Here is a 21,050-nt window from a genome sequence, read left to right on the forward strand (position 1 = left end):
AGAGCTGTTGGGATGAGGCAGGAGGTGGTGGCTGAGCTGCAAAGACACAAGGGTGAAAGGCAGAGTAAAATAGAGCCAAAAGGGTAAGAACTGTGGCCAGGAAAAAACAGGAGGAAAGTTTTGAACAGAAAGAAGATTTCTTCAAGCCTTTCCTCAAGCATGTACATGGCCATGGCCGTTCAATGGAAGGTTTTTCTGTCTTCATTGTGTGTCTGCAAGCTGTACTGGGGCAGGTCCATTGACAGAAGCTTAGGACAGGTTCGTGGGGATGGTGGGGGAGAGAAAGTCCCTTCCTGGAGAGGCAGCAGTAGATGCTCTTGCTTCGTGCTGGTGGGTTTCCAGGGCTGGCTTTGCTGGACACAGCTTAGAGCTGATGAGGTTTTGTCACCTCCGCAAAGGGCAGCAGATCTTCAAAGGAGAAAAACCGGGAGACTTGTGCAATGCTTCACCTAAACTGGTTGGCATGTTGTTTTTCTGAAGGGCACCTAATTGTTTTATGGGGAGTTTCACTAGACTTTGCACCGCTGAGCGGTTCCTTGTGCCAATATTTGATTATGATGATAGAGCTAATAGACATGCTCGCCTGTCCTTTCTTAACGAATTGGCTGTGCTGCATAATAGAGCGGTTAGATTTGTGTTAAATTGCAGCTTTGGGAGCCATCACCGCGAGATGTTATCTTCTCTGAACTGGCGTCCTTTATCGCAGGGAAGGGAATTGAATTGGTTTAAGATGGTACACTGCCAGTTTATAGGTGTGCTTAGGAGAGCTCTTAAGCCTCCTCCAACACGCGTAGGGTGAGAGCTGAACGGCAGAGGAGAGCGGGTCTTTTGCTTCAAGGATGGAAGGGAAAAGATACTTGTCAGCATATGGCTGTTTCTAAACATGTCGATAAATCATCGACCAACGAGAGAGTGTCATTTGGCCTCACTGATGCCACTGTTAATTGTTAAAAGCTGCTAACGACCCATTTCTCCATTCTCCTGCTCAAGTGGTACCTTCCATTTGTCAACATTTACCTGGCCTCTCCCAGCGAGCCGTGGGCTCCTGCGATGGCTTTCAGGTGTGTGTAGAAAGGGGTTTCTTTCCCAGCCTTGTGCATTTTTTTCTGATTTTTATTCCCCTGCTTGTCTCAAGGCTCGGTCCATCTCACCCTGCTCCCACGACCAAGGTGTCCCAAAACCCACGCAGCTGGGTGGTCAGGAAGGGATTGCCTCATTTTCCATCAGGTTACCGGGGAGAGAAAGCAAATTTCCTCTTCAGAACTGCCATTTGGCATCAAAATCACTCCCCTTAGGCCCTGGGAAGATGATGCTGAAGCCGGGGAGCAATCGGATGGGCTGGAGATGACACTGCAGCCGACGGGGCAGCCCCCGGCTGGAAACTGCTCCCCTCCCAAACAGCACTGAGCACAGCTTGGCAGGATTAAAGGCTCTGGCCCGCACTTGTTAACACACTCACTTCTCCACTTTTATGAGAAGATATATCCTGAAACGACCTTCCACTTTGTACAGACAGGCTCATGGGATTGAGGCTGTAGGAAAGCACGCGGATGATGCATTCTTCAGACAAATAGCTCTCGTTATTCCAGATGCCTTCATCCCTTTCTTTCAGTGGGATGAATAAATCACCAATTGTTGTAAAAACGCTAGGATCAGATTTAAAGACATTTTCGACCCTGTCAACAAGGAAGTATAGCAACCATTAAAGCTTGCTTTCATTTATATAACTGCAACGCTCTTCTGTGTGAATGTCAGTGACTATCTGAGATGATCAGAAGAAACACGAGCCACGAAGGGACAGAGCTCCAGGACTAGCATGAAGGGCTGGACCACCCCGGGAGGACCCGTCCATGCTCAGATGTGATGTCTGACCCCACAGCATCGTGGCCACGGTTAACTCCGGCATGCCCTTATCGAAGCCAAAACTTTGCCTTGCCTCTTCCTTCCCCACCACAAGTCCCAGAGGCCACCCAAACTAAGCAAGAGGCAACGGCCAAATGGTTTGGACTCAAACAGAGGCAAACCTGGCCTTAGCACCGCAGGGGAGGTGGTTTTGGCCAAGGCAGAGATCAAGGATCAGCTCCTCAAGTTTTGCCATTTGCCAGAGGACTCCTTCTCGGGCTTCAACATTTAATAATCCGGCCCAACCATGCTGAGGCTGTTTAGCAATTAAATAACATAAATCCAGAAGCTAGATTAATAAACAGTCTAGTCAGTCTACAGGGTGGAGAGATAAAACTGTAAAATATTTATTACCAGCTTGGGGATGAAGTCATTAATTTAATAACTACCCATTGCTTTGCTTTTTACAGTTGTTAGCAGTCTGAAGGTTACAGAAGATTAGGTGGGAAACTTACTGCCTCCCTGCTGAGAGGAGCCTTTCCCATGAAAGCCAGAGCCCAGCTCCCATCTGTCACCCCATTACGTTCGGAGGTGGTGAATATATTACCGTGCCGCTTACCGAAATAAAACAAAACAAAATTTCTGCTGGCCACATGGCAACCCTCCGCGAAATTTAATGAGGACGCTGCCCTTTGTGCACGGGGCCATTTTCAACAGCTGTAGAGATGACGGCAGGAGGATCTTTGTCGGCGCTCGCTGGTTGCTCACTATGTGGCTCCCACGGCGAGCCCGGTCCCAGCAGCATCACGAGAGCAGGTGCCTTTGGGGACCGATGCTTTGGCTGCCTCTTGTCCTGAGAGGTCGGGAGCGTTGTCAGAGCCTCCCTCGTCTGTGATTTCTCAGTGGGTCTTCATGTTTTCAGGAGAAGGAACAAGGGTATTAGTTCAGTCCCTGCTGTGATCTGATATTGGGGAGCATCCAGGACTTAGATATACGCATCCTCTTTATAGTGATTATGGATGGAGTCCCCTGATGAGCGTGCTCCCCCGCTGACAACTGCAATTTGCAGTGATGCTGAAGCAAAAGTCGGGGCGGGGGGTGGGTGGGGGGATGAGGGAGGCAGGGAGGGTGTCTGTGCGCCCATGGCATATTTTGTCATCGGTTTCATCCAGGGACAGCAAAGAGCCGTCATCCAAATGAAGTGCACAGGGGATAGGGTTCGAGCAAGAGGCGGTGTGTGATGTGGGACGTGTGCCCCCCGCCAGCTCCTGCCGATGAGGGGCCGAGACACTGCTAATCCTCCCCGATGACCACACTGACAGCGGAGGTAATCGAATTGCTTAAATAATTTAATGGAATCTTTAGCCTGCTTTGTAAAATAAATGAAACTACAACGGGCACGGACTGTGAGCACGGGACACAGACCACAGCACAGATGAATATACGGGTGCAGCCACCCAGCCCTGCCGGGCGGCCCCAGCTCCAGCCGTCCTTGGGGGGACGAGCTCCAGCACCACTTGGTGCCCGTCCCTGTTCTCGAGGAGGGAGAAACAGCGCAGAAAGCACTGCAGGGTGCTGGATGGCTCCTGGAGAGCTCTGTCCCGATGGAGCTGCAGGTCCCCTATGGAGCCCATGCTCCCCACTCAGCCACCAGCCTTGGAAGAGCCCCTTTGGCCATGGGCATCCCAGTCCTCCTAAAGCCTCGGAAGGCAGCAGAGCCACAGGGACCCGGCAAAGCAGAATTGAGCGGGAGCCATAAGCAGGTGCCTTGAGTAAGTAAGAGATCACCAGGAGAGACGGTGGCCAGAGATGGAGAAAGGCATCTGTGCTCTCTGTTAACACAAGAAGCAATGATAAGCGCCTGCAGGTCACGCAGCGGTGGACACTGATTTTTACCTTGCACCATTTGGTGTGACCATTTGGTTCTGCTACAAACCCAGAGAGCACCAAGTAGCCTTGTTTTCAGGGAATTTCCAGGTAATCTGGTTGACTCCAGTTATTCTGGATGACTGCCCAGGAGAGAAAGGATAAAAACATCCCTGAAATAATATTCTGGTTTCTGTAGACTCCCACAAAGGAGAGGTTTGCGTGAGGTTTGTGGGCAGCTCAAAGCAGACAAGCGCAAAACTGTCTCCAGGTACTGGAGATGAGAAGCTCTGTACAGGTGGATCAACTGCAATGTCTTGGCCAAGGCTTTGCATTACGGTTTAACGGCACCAGGCTGTGTTTTAGCACAGAGTGAGATTTTAGTGGTACTTTACGCTTAAGTAGGGTAGGGAGGAGAAGGAAAGAGGGAGAGAAAATGCTTATGAATCACAACAGACCTGCAAGATATTTCTGTTTTCACGAAAAAGTAACAGAAGCATTTCTGCAGAGCGTTAACCTCAATTTTTCCCTCAGAACAGACTAATTTGCAACTGTCAGCACAAGCATCTTTGTCCTGACCATCCTGTACTCCGGTACACATCCAGCATGGGCAGGGCTAACTGCAGAGGCCCTGTCCCAGTATCATGTCATCGCATTACCCTTTCATTCCTCTTATCAGCGCCACCATTCAGTTCCACTCCTTATTCCCAGCCGTTATCACAATAAGCCAAGAAAGTGCAGAGCATCAGCCAGGAGAAAAAAAAAAAAAAAAGAAAAAAGAAAAAGAACAGGTGAAATTCTGATGTTGTCAGCTAAAATAGTTTCCAGATGAGCTCTGCCCACAAAGAAGCTGAATCTCGGTGATTTAGTTGCCAAATTTTACATTTGCTCCCTCTCCCCCATCCCTCCTCTCGGCTGTGAGCTCAAAGCGGAGTCCTGACACTGCAAAGTGTTAATAGAATTAGTCTCCAGTTATAAACTGTTCACTGGGGCTTGTTAGCTCAATTGTTGGTGCTAAATTCTTATCAGAGCCACCTAAAAGAGCATTAATCAAGAAAGGGTGAACTCCCTGCCTGGGTCACAGAAATTTAATTAAACCCCGAGTAAAACTGGAAAATCATTTTGAAAAGAGAAGAGACGAATGCAAAATGCTTTTCATCGTTTGACTCTGCATCTTCGTAGTTCAAACCCTCAGCCGTGATTTCAAAGAGAGTTTTGCCAGAGCAAAGGCTGAGCGAAACACAGACAAGACTTCCCTCAGTGCCTCCTTTAACACAAGGTCCTGATGCTCATCCAGGGCAAATGAAATATGGAAAACCACTGATTAAGGCCCCCTAAGGACCAGGACCCCCAAATGCAAAGGAGCAGAATGCCCTTCCAAGGAAAACAGCAATCTCCTTGAGTAAGATCGTGTTACGGTTATTAGTTTATGGATTTGTATCTATTATCCATTTGCTGCACAAAAAGGCTCACGCAACAAACCGTTTATTCCGTAGACACAGAGAAATATTAGTACCGGTGTCGGTAGGACCTCATGTGGGATAGTGTGTGTAGTTCTGGGACCTCTCTTTGGAAAGAGAAAAGACGAATTTATCCTTGAACAGGTGTGGGGAAGGACTGGGAGGGTGATTAGCAGAATGGAGAACCTATCTTAGGAGAGGAGATTAAAAGAGCTTGGCTTGTTTAGCCTAGAAAAACAAAGGTTAAGAGGGGATATGATTACTCTTCATAAATACATTCAGGGTGGGAGGAAGGGGAATGATTTAAGTTAGAGGATAATACGAGTAGGAGATCAACTGCGGCATGTCTTGGCCAGGAATAAATTTCCATTGGAAATCTGAAGATGTTTTCCTATTGCTGGAGGAGGGAAGTTTCAGAAAAGCCTTTTGAGCAGGATGGCTGAGCCCTCGCGGTTTTTAAGGGGAGATGGCTAAAAGTTGTGGCTGGCACAGCCCAGCAGGAGAATCTGCAGGCAGGACAGGCAGGACTACCAAAGCCAAAGCAGGAGCAGGAAGATGTGATATGGCTGCTGTCTTGTTGTATTTTTATTATTTATGAATCCATAAAATCTATTGATTCTATTTAATCCATGAATCACTTGAAAGATCCTGGAATCATTTTCTTCCCCCATAAATATGAAAAGTTTGATTTTCGAGATTTTTTTTATTTGGCAACCCTCTCCTAAATCATAGCAGACAGGCCATAATGAGACAGGAGAGAGACCAGACACTGAAGGGGGCTCACCAGTGCTCCTGGCAGCACCAGGAAGGGAAAAAGCCCCTCAACGGCTCTACGTCCCCAATGGCAGGGACCTCTGGTGATGCTTTTCCCCACTCTCAGCCAGGCTGCACCTTCTTCTGGCTGCTTTTCTTCGATGACGCAGTTAAGTGAGATGAATCCATGTCTTTATGGGTCCTTTTTCCAAGCGGCAGTGGTTATGCACGGTGCAATACAGCGGAAATCAAGACATACGGTCTTCATCTTGCTTCAGCAATTACTCACAGAGCCTTTTGATGAAGTGAGGCAAGAGGATGGCTTTAGGAGACACACACATACACCCCTTGCATGGGCAGGAGGATCTCAAGTGATTTGCTGTCAGTGTGTTAATAGTAATGCTAGTGTAAATGCATATGTCTGCATGTTATTTACATATATGCATATATGTGTGTGGATGCACAGACAGCATATGCTTCTGAAAGTGGTATAGCGCCAAACTGACCAGAAAACACCACAGACCATATTTTGCAAAACAAACAAACAAACAAAAAGGAAGTGGTGAAAATATAACCCGATGATTTAATGCTCCTCCAGCTCTTAATTTATGTGAGTCATCCTTTCACCCACAAATTACCCTGCTGACTTAAACAGCCATCTGCATTGCAACGCCGCAGGTCAGGCTGCCTGAGCGCACGAGGCCCCGACTTGGGTGCTAAAATGAATTTTTACTATTCGCTCTTTCAAATAAATACAAATATCCCATTTTAACTGACCATCACAAAGATGGACTTTGGAAGTTAATTCGCGCTGACAGGTGTTTATATCCGCACAAGAAATTGGTTTAAAAAAAAAAAAAAAAGGAAGGAGGAAACTGTAAAACACAGGGAAATACAAGGAAAAGCAAGAAAAGTCTTGGCTTCAGCTCACCGTCATGAAAATTGCTTGCTGTCAGCAATTAAGTATCTAATGAAGAATGGAGAATTATTTTTACTGGTAAGATTGTAGAGCTGGGGGTTGCTAGAGTAGGGACCTTTGTGCCTGCGAGGGTGCCTGTGGTGCCCCAGCCCAGGGGAAGATGCTGATGTGCAACCTCCAAACCCGGCAGCGATGCCTGTACTGCTGGAGACACCTTGTGGTACATGGCTGAGAAACGTAAAAATGCTGGGATTTAACCAGTGCCATCAGGCCCTGCTGTCCCAATCCCACTTTGCTTTTTCCATGCTCAGAGGCTGCTGGGGCTCTTCAAATCGGGGGGAGCTGCCAACACGCATCTGCAGACAACGCAGACGCAGGAGTAACTCACTAATCTATTGCTGACTATAACGCATGGATAACAAAGCCCCGGGTGAGCCGTAAGGATGAAGGGAAGGGCTTTTTATAGTTCAGGGAAAGAAGTGGCACAAAGAATCAGCAATTGCAGACCCATGAAATACCCAACCATTCTGTTCTTCTAAATGTGAGTATTTTTGCAATACTATCAGACAACTTTGGATTTCCTCCAGAGCTGGAGCCTGGTGCTATCACCTACATGGAGGTGATTTCAGCAATAACTACATTTTCAAAGAACCCATAGGGGAAAAAACTCCCAGGGAAGCAGAACCAGCAGGTACCAGTGGGAAGCTGGGGGTGAGCCCATGCAGCAGCCTGCCCAGGCACGGCTTGGCATGGGTCTTCTGTTAATCACCCCCTTTAGCCCACGATTTGGGCCATGTACCGAAGAGATGTGTATGAGTTAGAGGTGAAGAAAATAACCTGTCCCTTGGGGGTGACATGATGGGGTGCAGGCAATGAGGTGGAGACTTGCAGTGGGCAAGTGTCTTCCCTGGGTGCTTCTCCTGGCTAATTGCTGTAATTCTCTGTGTGGAAACGGAGGGGCTGCAAGTCTCAGTGATCCTGACAGTGAAAGGTTGGAAGGAATCATGAACACACCTGGGAGAGCTCAGGGTATTTGGGAATCCCTAAAACACTCCTCGAGCTCTTTCTGGTCTTCTTGGGGACTCGCTGCAAGAGCAGCTGTTGCCCCCAAATCTTCCTCTCTGCCTTCGAAACAGTTTGCAGGGAGGCACAGTGGTGCTCCCCTCTACCCCTGCTGCTGCGAGCTCTTGCCTACAGCACAGCTGCTCCAGTAATAATAGGCAATTTTTTCCCCCAGCTTTTATTTTAACAATTTCTGAGCAAAAAAAAAAAACAAAACACAAATAAACCAACTGCTATTTTTCAAGCGGCTCTAGTGGGAATGGGAGCAGATGCTGAATGGAAGCCCTGGAATCACACATGTGAGGAGTTTGTCTGTTCTGCATTTGCAGATTTCAACTGTGTTGCCATTATGCTTGAGTGCTTTCTGTATTAAACAAGCCGAGGCGAGCGCAATCACCACGTCCTGTTTTGGTTGAATCAGCAAGGAGGAGTTTCAGCGCTCACTCTCTGCGAATAATCCCATTCTCCCAGGCAGCTGTCTTCTGCGAAATGAAAGTGCAGACATCTACAGTATTACCCCATGCCTGTTTGCAGAGTCTGCTGTTATCATGTTAATGAAGGGAGCTGAGATAATCACCTTAAAGCATAAATACATCTCAGATGCTGATTCACTTTCTCCTATTGGAGTCTCATTTACCAGGGTAATTCTTATTTTTTTTTCCACTGCGGGCTTGTTGTGTCTGGCAGAATCGCTATTTCTTTTTTCACAATTCATCTCCAAACAACTTAAATCAAGAAGCCTCTTGTCTAGATGTGGTTATTCCTTCTCATTTTGTAGCCATACATAGTATCGAGTCCTGGATCTAAGGCCAGTCCAGACAATTTTGTTTGATCCGCAGCCTTGGGGGTCCCACAGGTTGCATAGCCTCAGCCAACGCTGTGTGGGTCACTTACAGATGCAGACAGACATGCACTTTTAGAGGATAATTTCTCTCATTCTGACCTGGGCGAGAAGAACCACCTTTCCCCCGTATCTTGTCAGGCCCTGCCATGTCGGTTACAACCACTGAAGGAGCCTACATGACTGGGTAAAAACTGAATCAGGTGCTTAATGCTCAACCAGATCACGTCAGGGGACAGGGATCCCTCCACTGCACAAATGGCAAGTCAGATATTCTGACAATCTCGCAATAATCCACGTTTCCTTCAAGCCTCAGCCCCTGGGGTCTGGTGAATCTGCATCTCACTTATTTTTCTCTCAGTGAATTTCTTTCTAAAAAAAAAAAATAAAAAATCTAAGCATCTGACTCAAGTTGGGTGTTCATAGGCTCAAAATGCAGAATATCAATTAGCTCCCAGAGGGATGTTTTTTTTCTAAGTTCCCATGATATTTTCCCAAGCCTGACTAACTATATCAGAACATCTGGTGTTGGCCATGCTTCACGCGGGAGGTTTAGCTACAGCGCGAGGACTGTGTGTGCCAGCTGGAGACTGGCATCTCCCCAGCTCCTTGCCGGCTCCCACTGCTGGGCTGCTCCGTGCATCCGCCCCCGCACCCTGGGAAGCACCGATCTCACCCGGAGCTGGGGCAACATGCTGACACAGCAGGGTGTGCTGCAGAGGTGTCCTGCAGGGGATGAGGACTGGGAGAACTGGGAGAACTGGGCACTGAGCTGAAGGAAGAGGTGTGGACATGCAGCTGTGAAACAGAGCCAGAAATTAGGGCAGGTTAGGGGGTATGGAGCCCGGGGGAAGGCAGCCACACTGGGATGGAGATGTTCCCGGAGGCTGTGCAAGGGAAAGATCAGGAAAAGACTCCTGGTTGGTATTTGGTCCTGGTTGGTATTTAGTCCTGGTCCATATGTAGTCTGGATCTCTGGGTGCAGGCTCTTGGCCCGGTCTGTATTTAGACCTAGTCTGCATTTAGCCCTGGCCAATATCCCCAGGCTGCTGCCCCAGGCCATATTTAAGCCTGCTTTGTTGGCTCCACCTGCATTTAGCCTCAATTTGTAGCTCTGGTCCATATTTAGGCCCTGCCTATAGGCCCAGCCTGTTGACCCGGGCTGTATTTAGACCCAGTTTGTACTTAGGGCGGGTCTGTATTTAGCTCTGACCCACAGGCCCTGAGTGTTGGCCTGGTTTGTACTAAGGCCTGGCCTGTAGGGCCCCATATGCAGGCCCTATACATACAGGCCTCGTACGTAGCCCTCATGCATAGGTCCCATAAGTAGGTCCTGTAAGCCGATCCCACGTACAGGCCCAGTCTGTATTCGGGCCGCAGTGCCGCCAGGGAAGGGCGAGCTCCCGCTGCGCTGGAGACCGGAGTCCCGCGGCCTCCCCGCCCCGGGCCGGGCCCGGCCCTGCCCGCTCTCCCTTCCGGGAACCAGCGCTGCCCCTCACCCGGCACTGGTACAGTCTTCCCCCCCCCCGCGCCGGGTCTACATGGTACAGCCCGCGTCCCGTCCGTATGTGCGTCCCCCCCCCGGAAAACAGTAGTCTGCTCCACTGCGTCCCCTCTCTCGCGGCGGTGGTGCGCGCTGCGCCTGCGCACTGGCGCGGCCGGCGCTCAGCTGGGCTGTGGTTACCGCTGCGGGACGGCTGCGCCGCCGGGCCCGGGAGGGAACGGGCCGCACCGGGCCGTGCCGCTGCTCAGGTACGGCAGGGGGGCGAGGAGACCCTGTCCGCTGAGGTGCGCCCGGCCCCGGCTCGACCCGACCTCACCGGGCCGCTGCAGCCCCCCCCCCGCCTCATCCCTCTTCCCCTCAGCCCCGGCCGGGGCCGCTCCGCCTCCTCAGGCCGCGGCTCCCGCCCCCCCTCAGGCCGCTTCCCCCCTCGGCTCTGCCCGGCGGCCTTCCTCCGCCACTGGGGCTGCCGCTCCTGCTGGGGGTGCCCCGCGGTGGGGGCATGGCCCTTCTGGTGGCCTCTCCCCCGCCACAGCACCGCCTCCCCGTCAGGGCGGGCCGGGCTCGCACACGGCCGCGTCGGGGCTCTGGGCAGCGCTGGAGGCGGCGGTGCTGTGTGGGGAGACCGGGGTCACCCAGCTGTAATTAACGCGGGGGGTGAGGGGGTATCATCATCAGGCTTTCCTAGACCTCCTTTCCATTCTCTCATCTCCTCGGCAGCAGCCTGATAACGCAGGTAGTGACCGAGCTATATGGCGTGGCGCTTTTTAATTTTTTTTTTTTGGTTGGTTTGGTTTGGTTTGGTTTTTTTTTGTGAGGGTTAGAGGGGATCGGATTGAGGGCTGTACCAACTGTAACTTTTTCTTTCTTTCTGTCGGTAAACATCCTTGCCTTTGTTATTCCTTCTAGAGTGTATTATGTCAGAGCAGGGATTATCCTGGGAAGAATTGCATTTTTGTGCCTTGTGTATTGTTTTGAGTCTTCCCCTGTGCATCTGCTGGTGTTTGCCTTGGAAAAAATTGCTTTAATTTCAGTGTTTTGTTTCAGGCCGCTGAATGCAGCTTCTCATGTCAGACTTGGGGGTTTGTTTGTTTGTTTTTCTGTTTTGTTTTTGTTAAAGGAGAAGATGGCAACATGCAACTGAAGGGACGTTTCAGTGCTAAAAGGCTGCTTGGTTTGTGTTGTGCTAACGATCACAATTTTTGCGTGGGAACTTTGTGCCAGATCAGATTTGTGGAAATCTGTGCTTTACCTAGAAGCATGAAAAGTGCAACTGTGCTAATTGTGGAGGGAGAGGATCTTGTTTTAAAAAGTTTGCTGAAAATAAGTCCTACTCATGGTCTTGGTTCCCCCTTCCAATAGATGAAGGGTAACAAGATTAAACAAAGATGTGGAATTATCTAAAGAGGAATTAAAGTATTCTGCATATAAAACATGGATTTTATTGGAGTGAAGCTAGTGTGCAGTAAAAGTAATCATTTCAGAAGTAACTGGCACCTGTCACAACTTGGAGATTCCTTGATCGCCATTAGAAAAATGTTTTCCATGTTGTAGAACATGGAAGAACAGCTGTTGATCATATAGCTGAGCTAAAACCATGTCAGACCAGTTGACCCAGTGAGGCTTGCATACGTTAGAAAGAATTTATTTGGGATCCAGAGTGGAACACTGTGAAAGGCGCAACTTTTTATTCATGCTTTAAATCTAAAAATTTAGATTTGTAATAGCAAAAAGAGCTTAAGTGGAAGAAAGAAGCAAGGCGAAGAACAAAATATACAAACAAAAGTCAAGGGAATCAACACCCTCAGGAAAGAGAGTATTTTAATGCAGAATGTTATTTACTGACCAAAGATATAAGCAGCCCTATATATGCAGACGCAAGAGTTGATGAGAATGTTAGAGAAGAAAAAAAAAAAAAGAATCAAATTGGCTGATGAACCAATCTAAGCCTTCAACTTGATGTGTTTCCACTGTGAAGTAACAAAACGCAATCATTTTTTGTAGGGACAATGAAGGAGTAACTATAAAAAGGGGAAGTGTGACATTTTTTTTAAAGTCTTATTAATCATCTGAAACTGGATTGGTATGTTTGAGACGTGAATGTATTAAAAACTGGCTCGAGTTTCCTTCCTAAGTGTATCCTATTTTGTGTGTCTCTACAGGTAATCATGATGGTGTGTTATTTGAATAACTGTGAAGTTTGCTTAGACTCCTGTAGCTTTTCTTTGCTTCTCTGAAAATGAAAGTGTATAATTTGCTCTTACTGAATGTAACAAATAAACCCCAACAATTTAGCTGTAAGCAGATCTTCTGATCCCAGGAATGAACTCTAAAGCTGCTGCTTCTGTGGTTGTTATTGTGAGCAGAGAAAGGCATTGTAAATAAATGCATTAAAAAACCCCCACATGTTGTGTTTTCTGGAAAGTTTTCTTTTTTTTTTTTTTTTTAAAGATACGGGTAGGGAAGAAAAGCTAGATTAATTTTGCCTGTTAAGTTCTTCTATGTTCTTCTCCCCCTATACCTTTTTCTTTAAAACGTGTAGGTATTCTACTACATGAAGCATATAGCCACGCTTTATGTAATGGACAGTCAAGAAAGGTGCTTGCTTTTCTTTCCCCCTCACCAACAAGCCTGAATAGGTTGCTGGAGATGATGGTGTTGGTGAAGTCAGAAGTGTTTGTAACCTATAAATCTGTGTCACTGCAGAGTTTCCATATTGGGAGTTGGCTCATCTAGGACTTAAGAAGACCTAAGAAATTCCACAGGCTTCAGTGGAAATTCTCTCTGCTGTTGCTGGCTGTATCGTTAAGTGTTTTACTGATGATAGTGGCTCAAGCTCTAAAGATGAGCTGTGTGAAAGTGTATTTGCTAAAGTAAGCTTGTACTCTAAGTCAGAGGTTTTTTTAACCTCTGTGAACTCAGCATCCTGATACATTTTCTTTGAATGTGCAATTTGAGATTTTTCTGGTTCTTGCTGCCAGTGTCTTAGTCTCTTAATTTCCCCTTGATGCTATTAAAGATAGAGAGTCTGCATGTGGCAAGAATTCTGACAGGCAAGCCAGACTTGCACTGTTGGTTGGATTTGCAATGAAAAATGACCTATAAGCGTAGGAGCTAGAATAATCCTTTTATATAAAAGGGTTCAGTGGAAAAGCTGACATGCTAGTAAAACGTTGGTAGTATTTGAAGACAGGCATTCCACATTTAAATTGTCTATTGTGATTTTTTTTTTCCTGCTAGTGTCAGGTACTGGAGGCCAAATCTGCTGCATTTTGGTTTTCATTGTTTGAATGGGGGATGGGGTGCTGGTGGTAATGTTCTGCTGCTTGTCTTCCGTAGAGTACCTAAAGGTCTCTCGAAGTACTTCATCTGCAGCAGCATAATTTAGTGTTGAAGTGCATGTTCTATACCTCACCTTCCCTTATTGTTCTTTTAGTTTTAGTGCTGATAGAAAACTGTTGAAGATGGGAGGTGCAGTGAGTGCAGGAGAAGATAATGATGAATTAATTGATAACCTGAAGGAGGCACAATATATCCGGACAGAACTGGTAGAACAGGCGTTCCGAGCCATTGATCGAGCAGATTACTATCTGGAAGAGTTCAAAGACAATGCCTACAAGGACTTGGCATGGAAGCATGGAAATATTCATCTCTCAGCACCGTGCATTTACTCTGAGGTGATGGAAGCTTTGGATCTGCAACCAGGGCTGTCATTCTTGAATCTTGGCAGTGGCACTGGTTATCTGAGTTCTATGGTTGGACTCATCTTGGGTAAATACCTTTTCAATCATGTTAACTGTTTACATCAGATTAAAAATTAAAGTTTTGAAATTGGGAATGAAGCATTCCTCAAGTAATGAAACTAGAAAGTAGCTAGGAAAGTTAAGAGTGCATCAATTCAAGTGGCAGATTTATCAGGATTCTTGAAACCTTCTCTGTGGTGGAACTGGACGGGATCCAGATTTCTGTGGCAGTTCAGAACAGGCAGCAGTGTAATTGCACAGGTGGCTGTAGCGGATTCTTGCAGGACTGGACACAAACTTGGGTTTGTTGCCCCTTAAGCAAGAACCCAGCTTGGGAGCAGGAGTGCCATGTTTAACCTAGGATTGAGCATGTCCACAGAAACCTGTGACAGTAGCTGCTCTGTGCCTCGTGTGGTTTTACGCTGTCGTGTCTCGACTGAAACATGTTTGAGATCCAGTTTTGACTCTTACCAACCTACAGGCGAGAGTTGTCTCTGGAAACCAGTTAGTGTATCAGGACTGACTTCATGACCACATCTATAGTAGGCACAAAGCAAAGCCTCGTAGTGCAATCATACAATTGCAATTTGCCCTTCAGTATTTCAGTCAGCAATTGTGCTGCCAGGATAGATAGCAAATGACTGTAAGGTACATATTTTCCTTTTGTGGGTGTGTCAAGAATTTTAACTGCTGAAATGTTTGTTGTCAGGATAGAGCCTCGCTCCCATCTCCCATTTGTGGTTTTCTGCTAGGTTTGTTGAGATTCCCTAGGATGCCAATATGTAACTCCAAGGCTTTTGAATTCTTTTGAATTTTTGAAAAAGCTACCAAGTTAGTTCTGAATAAAAAGCATGAGTGCTGAAAAACTTTGGTATTTTCTAATTTATTTTTGCTTTTAATTGAGGTACAACGTATGGTGACTGCTCCTGATTCCTTTGAGGAGATTTTTAGCATATCAGCAAGGGGGTATAAAAATAACTTAAAGATTTTTTTGAGGGATTTATTAAAACATGCAGGCTATTGTTCTGCATTGGAATTTTTTCCAGGTGGTAGTATCAGTGTTTTCCTCCTACAGAGGAGTTTCCTGCATAGTTAAGGGCAAATGATTCAAAATCAATTGTGCAAAACAGCCTCATTTGCTGCCAGAAACTACAGGTATAGGGTTGCAATTCCCGCTGTAGTACTAAGGTTGCGGACCCTACACAAGCACTGACTGTTTGACACTTGAGGAACAATCTGTTATAGGAAGTAACCAAAACTGTATTCAGTCCTGCTGGATTTTGTGTTGTTGCCTGTTATGATCATCCTAGTCTTCTAAATTTGCAGGTCCTTTTGGCGTTAACCATGGTGTAGAGCTTCACTCCGATGTGATCGAATACGCAAAGCAGAAATTGGACTTCTTCATTAAAACAAGTGACAGCTTTGACAAGTAAGAGTGTGGAATGCTCATTTGGATTCATGTTGTGCATTTGGCTTTAGTCATGGCAGTTCTTGCTCCCATGTGGCAGCTCTGGATTCAGGGTAATCTGTGGATTCTGGCTTCTTAGGCTTGCTGAGCTGCAGTGTGTGACCTTCTAAGCTGATGTGTATTGTGGGGGAGTTTCAGAAATTTTTGCAGTGTTTTTAATAGCAGTGCTGCTCTTGCAGAGCTTAGAGGAAGCTGAAGAAGGTTACTTATTTTAACATGCACTGGCACATAACAACTTGAAACTTGCAAATAACACTAATAGTTATGTTTGTGATCTTTTGATAACCATGCATGTTCTCAGAATATGAACTGTTTTTTGTGGTGGCCTAATATGTTTTGTCTGAGGAGAAGAAAAATGGTGTTTTAAAATATGAAGGTAGTTTTATGATGATAAAGTTGGTACTAAAACTGCTTGGGAATTGATTTATGATCTTCCTTAGAAGCTCCATTCTGCTGCTGTCACAAGTAATAACTTTCCAGCAAGATAACCATTGCCAATAGTAACCTCAGCAATAAAAGTTGTAGCTGTCATATTTTTGGATCCGTCTCACAGTTTGTTCAAATAGAGAAGTAAAGCATCTCTGGATACCTGATAGTTCTCTCGTGGGAGGAAGAAAATTAAAGTCATTACATGCTGGAATTTAAACTACTCAGCCTTGTGCTGTTACTGCTGTACTGGAAAGCTGCTGCTGAGAGGGCTGTATTTTCTTGATGTTGGCAGCCGACAGTTTTCAGCATGGAAGGTGCATGCACATAGATCACTGGGGTTTTTTCAGAGTCGCATTGGCTATTGTTTGAATAGATGTTTTAAGGAAGACTTTTTTCACTCTCCAGGCAAATACAGCTATGTAGCAAAAGTGAGCTGAATTCAGACATCAACATGACTGGAAAATTGGCATTGCCGAGAGAAATGGCTGCTGGGTTGTGCTGTTAGAACACTGTGTGCAGGAACTGTTAGCTGGCTGCTCTGAATGCCTAGTACACTTTGCAAAAGCAGAAAGCTTCAGGAAGTGTTTAGGAATAAATAGGTGCTATATTAAGCTGCCTCTCAAGATACCAGTAGAAGAATGGGTATGTTGTGCAACTTGTATTAAAATCAGCCCTTAAATGTGGGGATTAAATCTTATGTCGATTTGGAGCATTTAGGAAAACCAGAAGCATCATAGAATCATTCATTTATCTTCTAAACTGAATCAGAAATGCTGTAGGCAAAAAATTATGAAGGATGAAATCACAGTTCCTTTGAAGCTAATGGCAAAACTACCATTGGCTTCAGCAAAGCATATTTCTGAAGCATCAGGTTATAGTTCCCCACAACATCTGAAAACCATTTAAAAGCTTTTGAAAATGTCAAAAAATCCCCACCCTGGTGCAGTCCTTAAGACTTTAACATTTGGAATTGCAGGTCTAATATTTATATTTGTGTATTATAACTGAATCAGCATGAGGTGACTAAAAATAGCTTGTTCTGAAGAGTTATATGCAACTCAAGTATGAAATTATGTATCCTTATCCTTTGGAGATTTTCATCTCTGAATTCTCAGCTCATTGTTCTGCAGTTTTGAAACTTCTGGCTGTGGTCTGTTCTGATAATGTGTAGAATATACGGGCTTCAGAGGAGAAATCCTGTGAAACTAAGTTATTTGGTGGCTTGTTTTGTTTTTTTTTTTCCCCAAGTATTTTTCATGGTTTCATTTTTCCAGAATCATGAAAATTATTCATTTGATAAATTGTAATATTCTTTTACGATACACATCTTCATTTTCAGATTTGAATTTTGTGAGCCATCTTTTGTTACCGGCAACTGTTTAGAGATCTCTCCGGACTGTACTCAGTATGACCGTGTTTACTGTGGTGCTGGAGTACAGAAGGAACATGAAGACTACATGAAGAACCTGTTGAAAGTTGGGGGAATTCTTGTCATGCCTCTAGAAGAGAAGGTTGAGTGCCTTTCTACCTGTATTTCTCTTTCTTAATTCTGGTCTGTGTTTAGCCAATAGCTCTTCCTTTAGTTTGCCCTTCTCGTCACAGATTGTAGAAAACATGAAGTGCACCAGTTTTCACTGAATGGAAACTGAACTCTGCACTCTTCATAATAGTAAAAAAATTCATAGTTCTACCAGTCTTTCACATATTCTGATCTTTTGTTGTTAATTGCAAATTTACTTTCATGCTGCGGAGAAATGTCAGCAAGGCTTTGTTCAAGTTGTATAACCTAGTGTTGTACTTACGGTAAGATACAAGATTTTATGCCCTAACTGGCTTATGAAAGAGCATGCAAGTTGTCCCTATTTGCAAGTGTCAATGGATTCTTTTTAGTAAAAAGTGGGTAACTGCCCTGTGTGTGAACTCAAGGTTGTAATTCAAATGATTGTTTTGATGTAAAGGTGTGCTGTTTTAATGGACTGTATGGCTGAGGTGTAGGTATCTGGCCTTTTACCTCTGTCAGGGTAGTTGAAATAAGCAAAGTACAGAATTTCCTCCCAGCGAGATGCTGTGCAATGAGTTAGTGCAGGAGATTTGAGGTGGAACACAAATCCAGAGATTACGTCAAGAGTGAATGTTCATCAGTGACATATTTTTTCAGTAATCAGACACAGCTGTTCTGGTTCAGAATTGAGGAAGAACTGGGAAAGCAGGGTGACCCAAACTTCAGTGCCCATACTCTGTTGCAACAGATGAAGTTACTTTGGGCTACTCCTGTAAGGAGGTCTCAAGTTTCTCAAAAAAACCCCACCAGTTTTTCTCCTTATTACCTGACTTTTACTGTTGTAGCTTCTAGTACTTCAACCGCTTGTCCAGGCAGAAAAGTCATGTCTTCGTTTTTTTTTGTTCAAAAATCTTACTGTAGTTCACACAATGGACAATAATCTCCTTGTTTTGGTTTAGTTGACCAAGATAACTCGTACTGGTCCTTCTGCCTGGGAGACCAAGAAGATTCTTGCTGTTTCTTTTGCTCCTTTGATTCAGCCTAACCATGCAGATTCAGGAAAATCGAGGCTTGTTCACTTGCGTGAGTACAGACATTCTTGAGTTTGGGGGAGGTTTCTCTTGCTATTTGGCTATAAGCTGCACCTTGCTTCCTTAGATGTAACACCCCTATGAATCCTTTCAAGGAAAACTATTCTAACTGCTTCCTCCTTTGAACATCTGTCTAAGTCTTGTGTTGGATCCAAGTCTATCTTTGAGAGGATCTACGGAGGCTTGGTGCAAGAATCAGAATTGCGTAAAATAGATTCTAAATGCAAATGATTTCTTGTGAAATTGCACCTAAACTTTGTGGGATGTTTGATCATTGTCTTTGCATGTGCAGACATCTGTTTCAGTCCTGATTTGTGTATCATCATGGTTCTCAGGCATTTCCCATGGTGATGGAAAATGCACAAGCAGTGCCTGTGAACAAACTTTATATCTGCTCCAAGGCTCTCACTGCCCAGCAATTCAGAATTATCCTGAACCTGGAACGCTTGAGGGATAGAAATTGTGCAATTTTTGGTTAGCTGTCTGAAATGCGGGTTGTATGCAGTGGCCTCAATCTTTAGATTAAGACTTCATTGTAAGAGAGGCCTCTTAAGAACACATGAAGACAGAGATACTTTCATAAAGAGATTAGTTAGGCTTTGTTCTTATTCTGGAAAGGTGTCTTTGCATGACAAAAAGCAGCTCAGTAAGCAGTCCATACAGCACTATAAAGTCCATTAAGTGCACATTTTGGCATACTTTGTATGGTGGCTTTGTAGCAAGACCTGCATATGTATTACATGTAATTTTTTTCTGGTTCCTTCGTTCAGGCCACAGGAATGCTTACTTGTCAGTAGAAGACAAGGTTTTTTGTTTGTTTCAGTTTGAATTCATTTTAGTACATGGATGGGTGTGCATGAATACATTATTTTCTTTATGCTGTATGACTTGCGTGGTGCCCTTATAGACTGGCAGCAAGTAAGTGCAGAAGACAACAGTCTTCCAAACCATTAATGTGGGAGGTATTCTAATACAATAACTTATTGTATGCTTTCATAATTACTTTTACCAAATGCTTTCCAGCCAGTCTTCACCCACTAAGTATGAAGCAGTTTTTGAATAGTACTCATGTTTTATAAGTGAAAAATTTGGCAAAGCTGAACTAACTTCACAATAGAAAAATCATTTTATGGAAGAGTTAAATAGACTTCAGGTCTAGTTATCTACAGTAGGAAAATATCTTTTTCTAAGTTATTAAACAGTCACAGTTCAGTCACTTAGTCTGCATTCTTATAGTCTTTAAGATATGTATCTTAAAATAATTGTAAGGACTTGACATCAAAATATGAAACTTCTTTCATCCCATTCTTTTTCTTCAGTTAATGGGAGAAATGCATAATTAAATTTTGTTTGGAAAGTTACAATACAGTTTATCTGAGTTGACAGGAGTTGAATAGAGCTGTTTTTGTAATCGGAGCATGGAATTCAAGTGGCCTGATTTAATTTGAGCAAATACAACTTTTCCTGTGAGTATTCTTGAGGGGAGTTTCTCCATACCTGTTCATGGTTTTTGTTCTGTTTTAGCCCCAGTGGCTGTTCGCAGCCTCCAGGATCTGGCTCGCATAGCCATCCGAGGAACCATTAAAAAAATTATACATCAGGAAACAATGAGCAAAAATGGAAACGGGCTGAAAAACCCCCCAAGATTTAAACGAAGACGTGTGCGCCGCCGTCGCATGGAAACTATTGTTTTCTTGGACAAAGAGGTCTTCGCTAGTCGTATCTCCAACCCATCAGATGATAACAACAACAGTGAGGATATCGAGGACGAGAGACAAGAAGAAGAAACTAAAACCTCTGAACTAAAGCCAGATCCCCCTGTAAACTTTTTGAGAGAAAAGGTCTTGAGTCTGCCTTTGCCTGATCCCTTGAAATATTACCTGCTTTATTACAGGGAAAAGTAATTTCCTCCTAGAAACTGGGAAGTAGGCAGAACATAAAGTACTACTTAGGGCTTGACAAATGTATACCACTTGCTTGCCTGCTAGTATGACCACCCAAGGCAGTAGGCTAGCTGGGGAATGTGGCTGCTGTATACTTAAACATTATAGCTTTTTTGAGTTTCTTCTTTCTTCTCAGTTGTGTGCTATAGTTTTATCCTACAGCAGGGATTCCTTAGGAAGCAAGTTGGTGAAATGCTCAGCTGCTTATGGAAAGGAGGATTTAATTCCCTGAAACTAACTGCACAGAGATATTCTACAAATCTCATGGCTGCTCTACCGAATTGCAGTTTTTAAATATTCTTAAGCAGTTCCCCAAAGACCTTTGCTGTCTGTGCTCTCTCCCACTAAACCTGCCATGTGTTTACTGTGGTGTGTTTTTAATGGAGGATGAAGATTATTAGTAAAAACTGACCTGGCAAATCTTATTTCTTCCAGTAATCTGAAAAAGCACAACTTTTACAGAAAGGAAAGTATTTTTAGCATCTGGCCCTGTGGCATCCAGGTTTTGAATGAGAAGGAAAGCATCAGCTCCTCTTTGGTTGGTCTCAGTTTTGCTTATGAACTATATATAAATTTCAGTAAAAGGTAAAAATATTTACAGAATATTGGTTTTCTTAATGGGAAACACCTG

At 44.8% G+C, this 21,050-nt stretch overlaps 1 protein-coding gene across 2 annotated transcripts; it reads left to right on the plus strand.

The window, feature by feature from the left end:
• Positions 1 to 13,686: 13,686 nt before the first annotated feature.
• PCMTD2 (protein-L-isoaspartate (D-aspartate) O-methyltransferase domain containing 2) lies at positions 13,687 to 20,380 on the plus strand. Of its 2 annotated transcripts, none has more exons than XM_009893432.1 (5): positions 13,687 to 14,015; positions 15,314 to 15,416; positions 17,224 to 17,395; positions 18,345 to 18,468; positions 20,001 to 20,380. In XM_009893432.1, the coding sequence occupies exons 1-5, from the start codon at positions 13,709 to 13,711 to the stop codon at positions 20,378 to 20,380; spliced, it is 1,086 nt and encodes a 361-aa protein (XP_009891734.1). In that variant the 5' UTR covers positions 13,687 to 13,708. The 2 variants fall into 2 exon arrangements, with proteins under 2 accessions (XP_009891734.1, XP_009891735.1); XM_009893433.1 differs by having other exon boundaries at positions 18,426 to 18,468.
• The last annotated feature ends 670 nt before the right edge of the window (positions 20,381 to 21,050 follow it).

Source organism: Charadrius vociferus, unplaced genomic scaffold, assembly GCF_000708025.1.
Source record: "Charadrius vociferus isolate BGI_N301 unplaced genomic scaffold, ASM70802v2 scaffold259, whole genome shotgun sequence".
Lineage (NCBI taxonomy): Eukaryota > Metazoa > Chordata > Aves > Charadriiformes > Charadriidae > Charadrius > Charadrius vociferus.

Excerpts from the sequence above, each read along its gene's own strand:
- PCMTD2 (XM_009893432.1), top strand. The coding sequence starts at position 13,709 with ATGGGAGGTGCAGTGAGTGCAGGAGAAGATAATGATGAATTAATTGAT. Across the intron at positions 15,417-17,223 it reads ACAAGTGACAGCTTTGACAA|ATTTGAATTTTGTGAGCCAT; the intron begins GTAAGAGTGTGG and ends CTTCATTTTCAG. Across the intron at positions 17,396-18,344 it reads TCATGCCTCTAGAAGAGAAG|TTGACCAAGATAACTCGTAC; the intron begins GTTGAGTGCCTT and ends GTTTTGGTTTAG.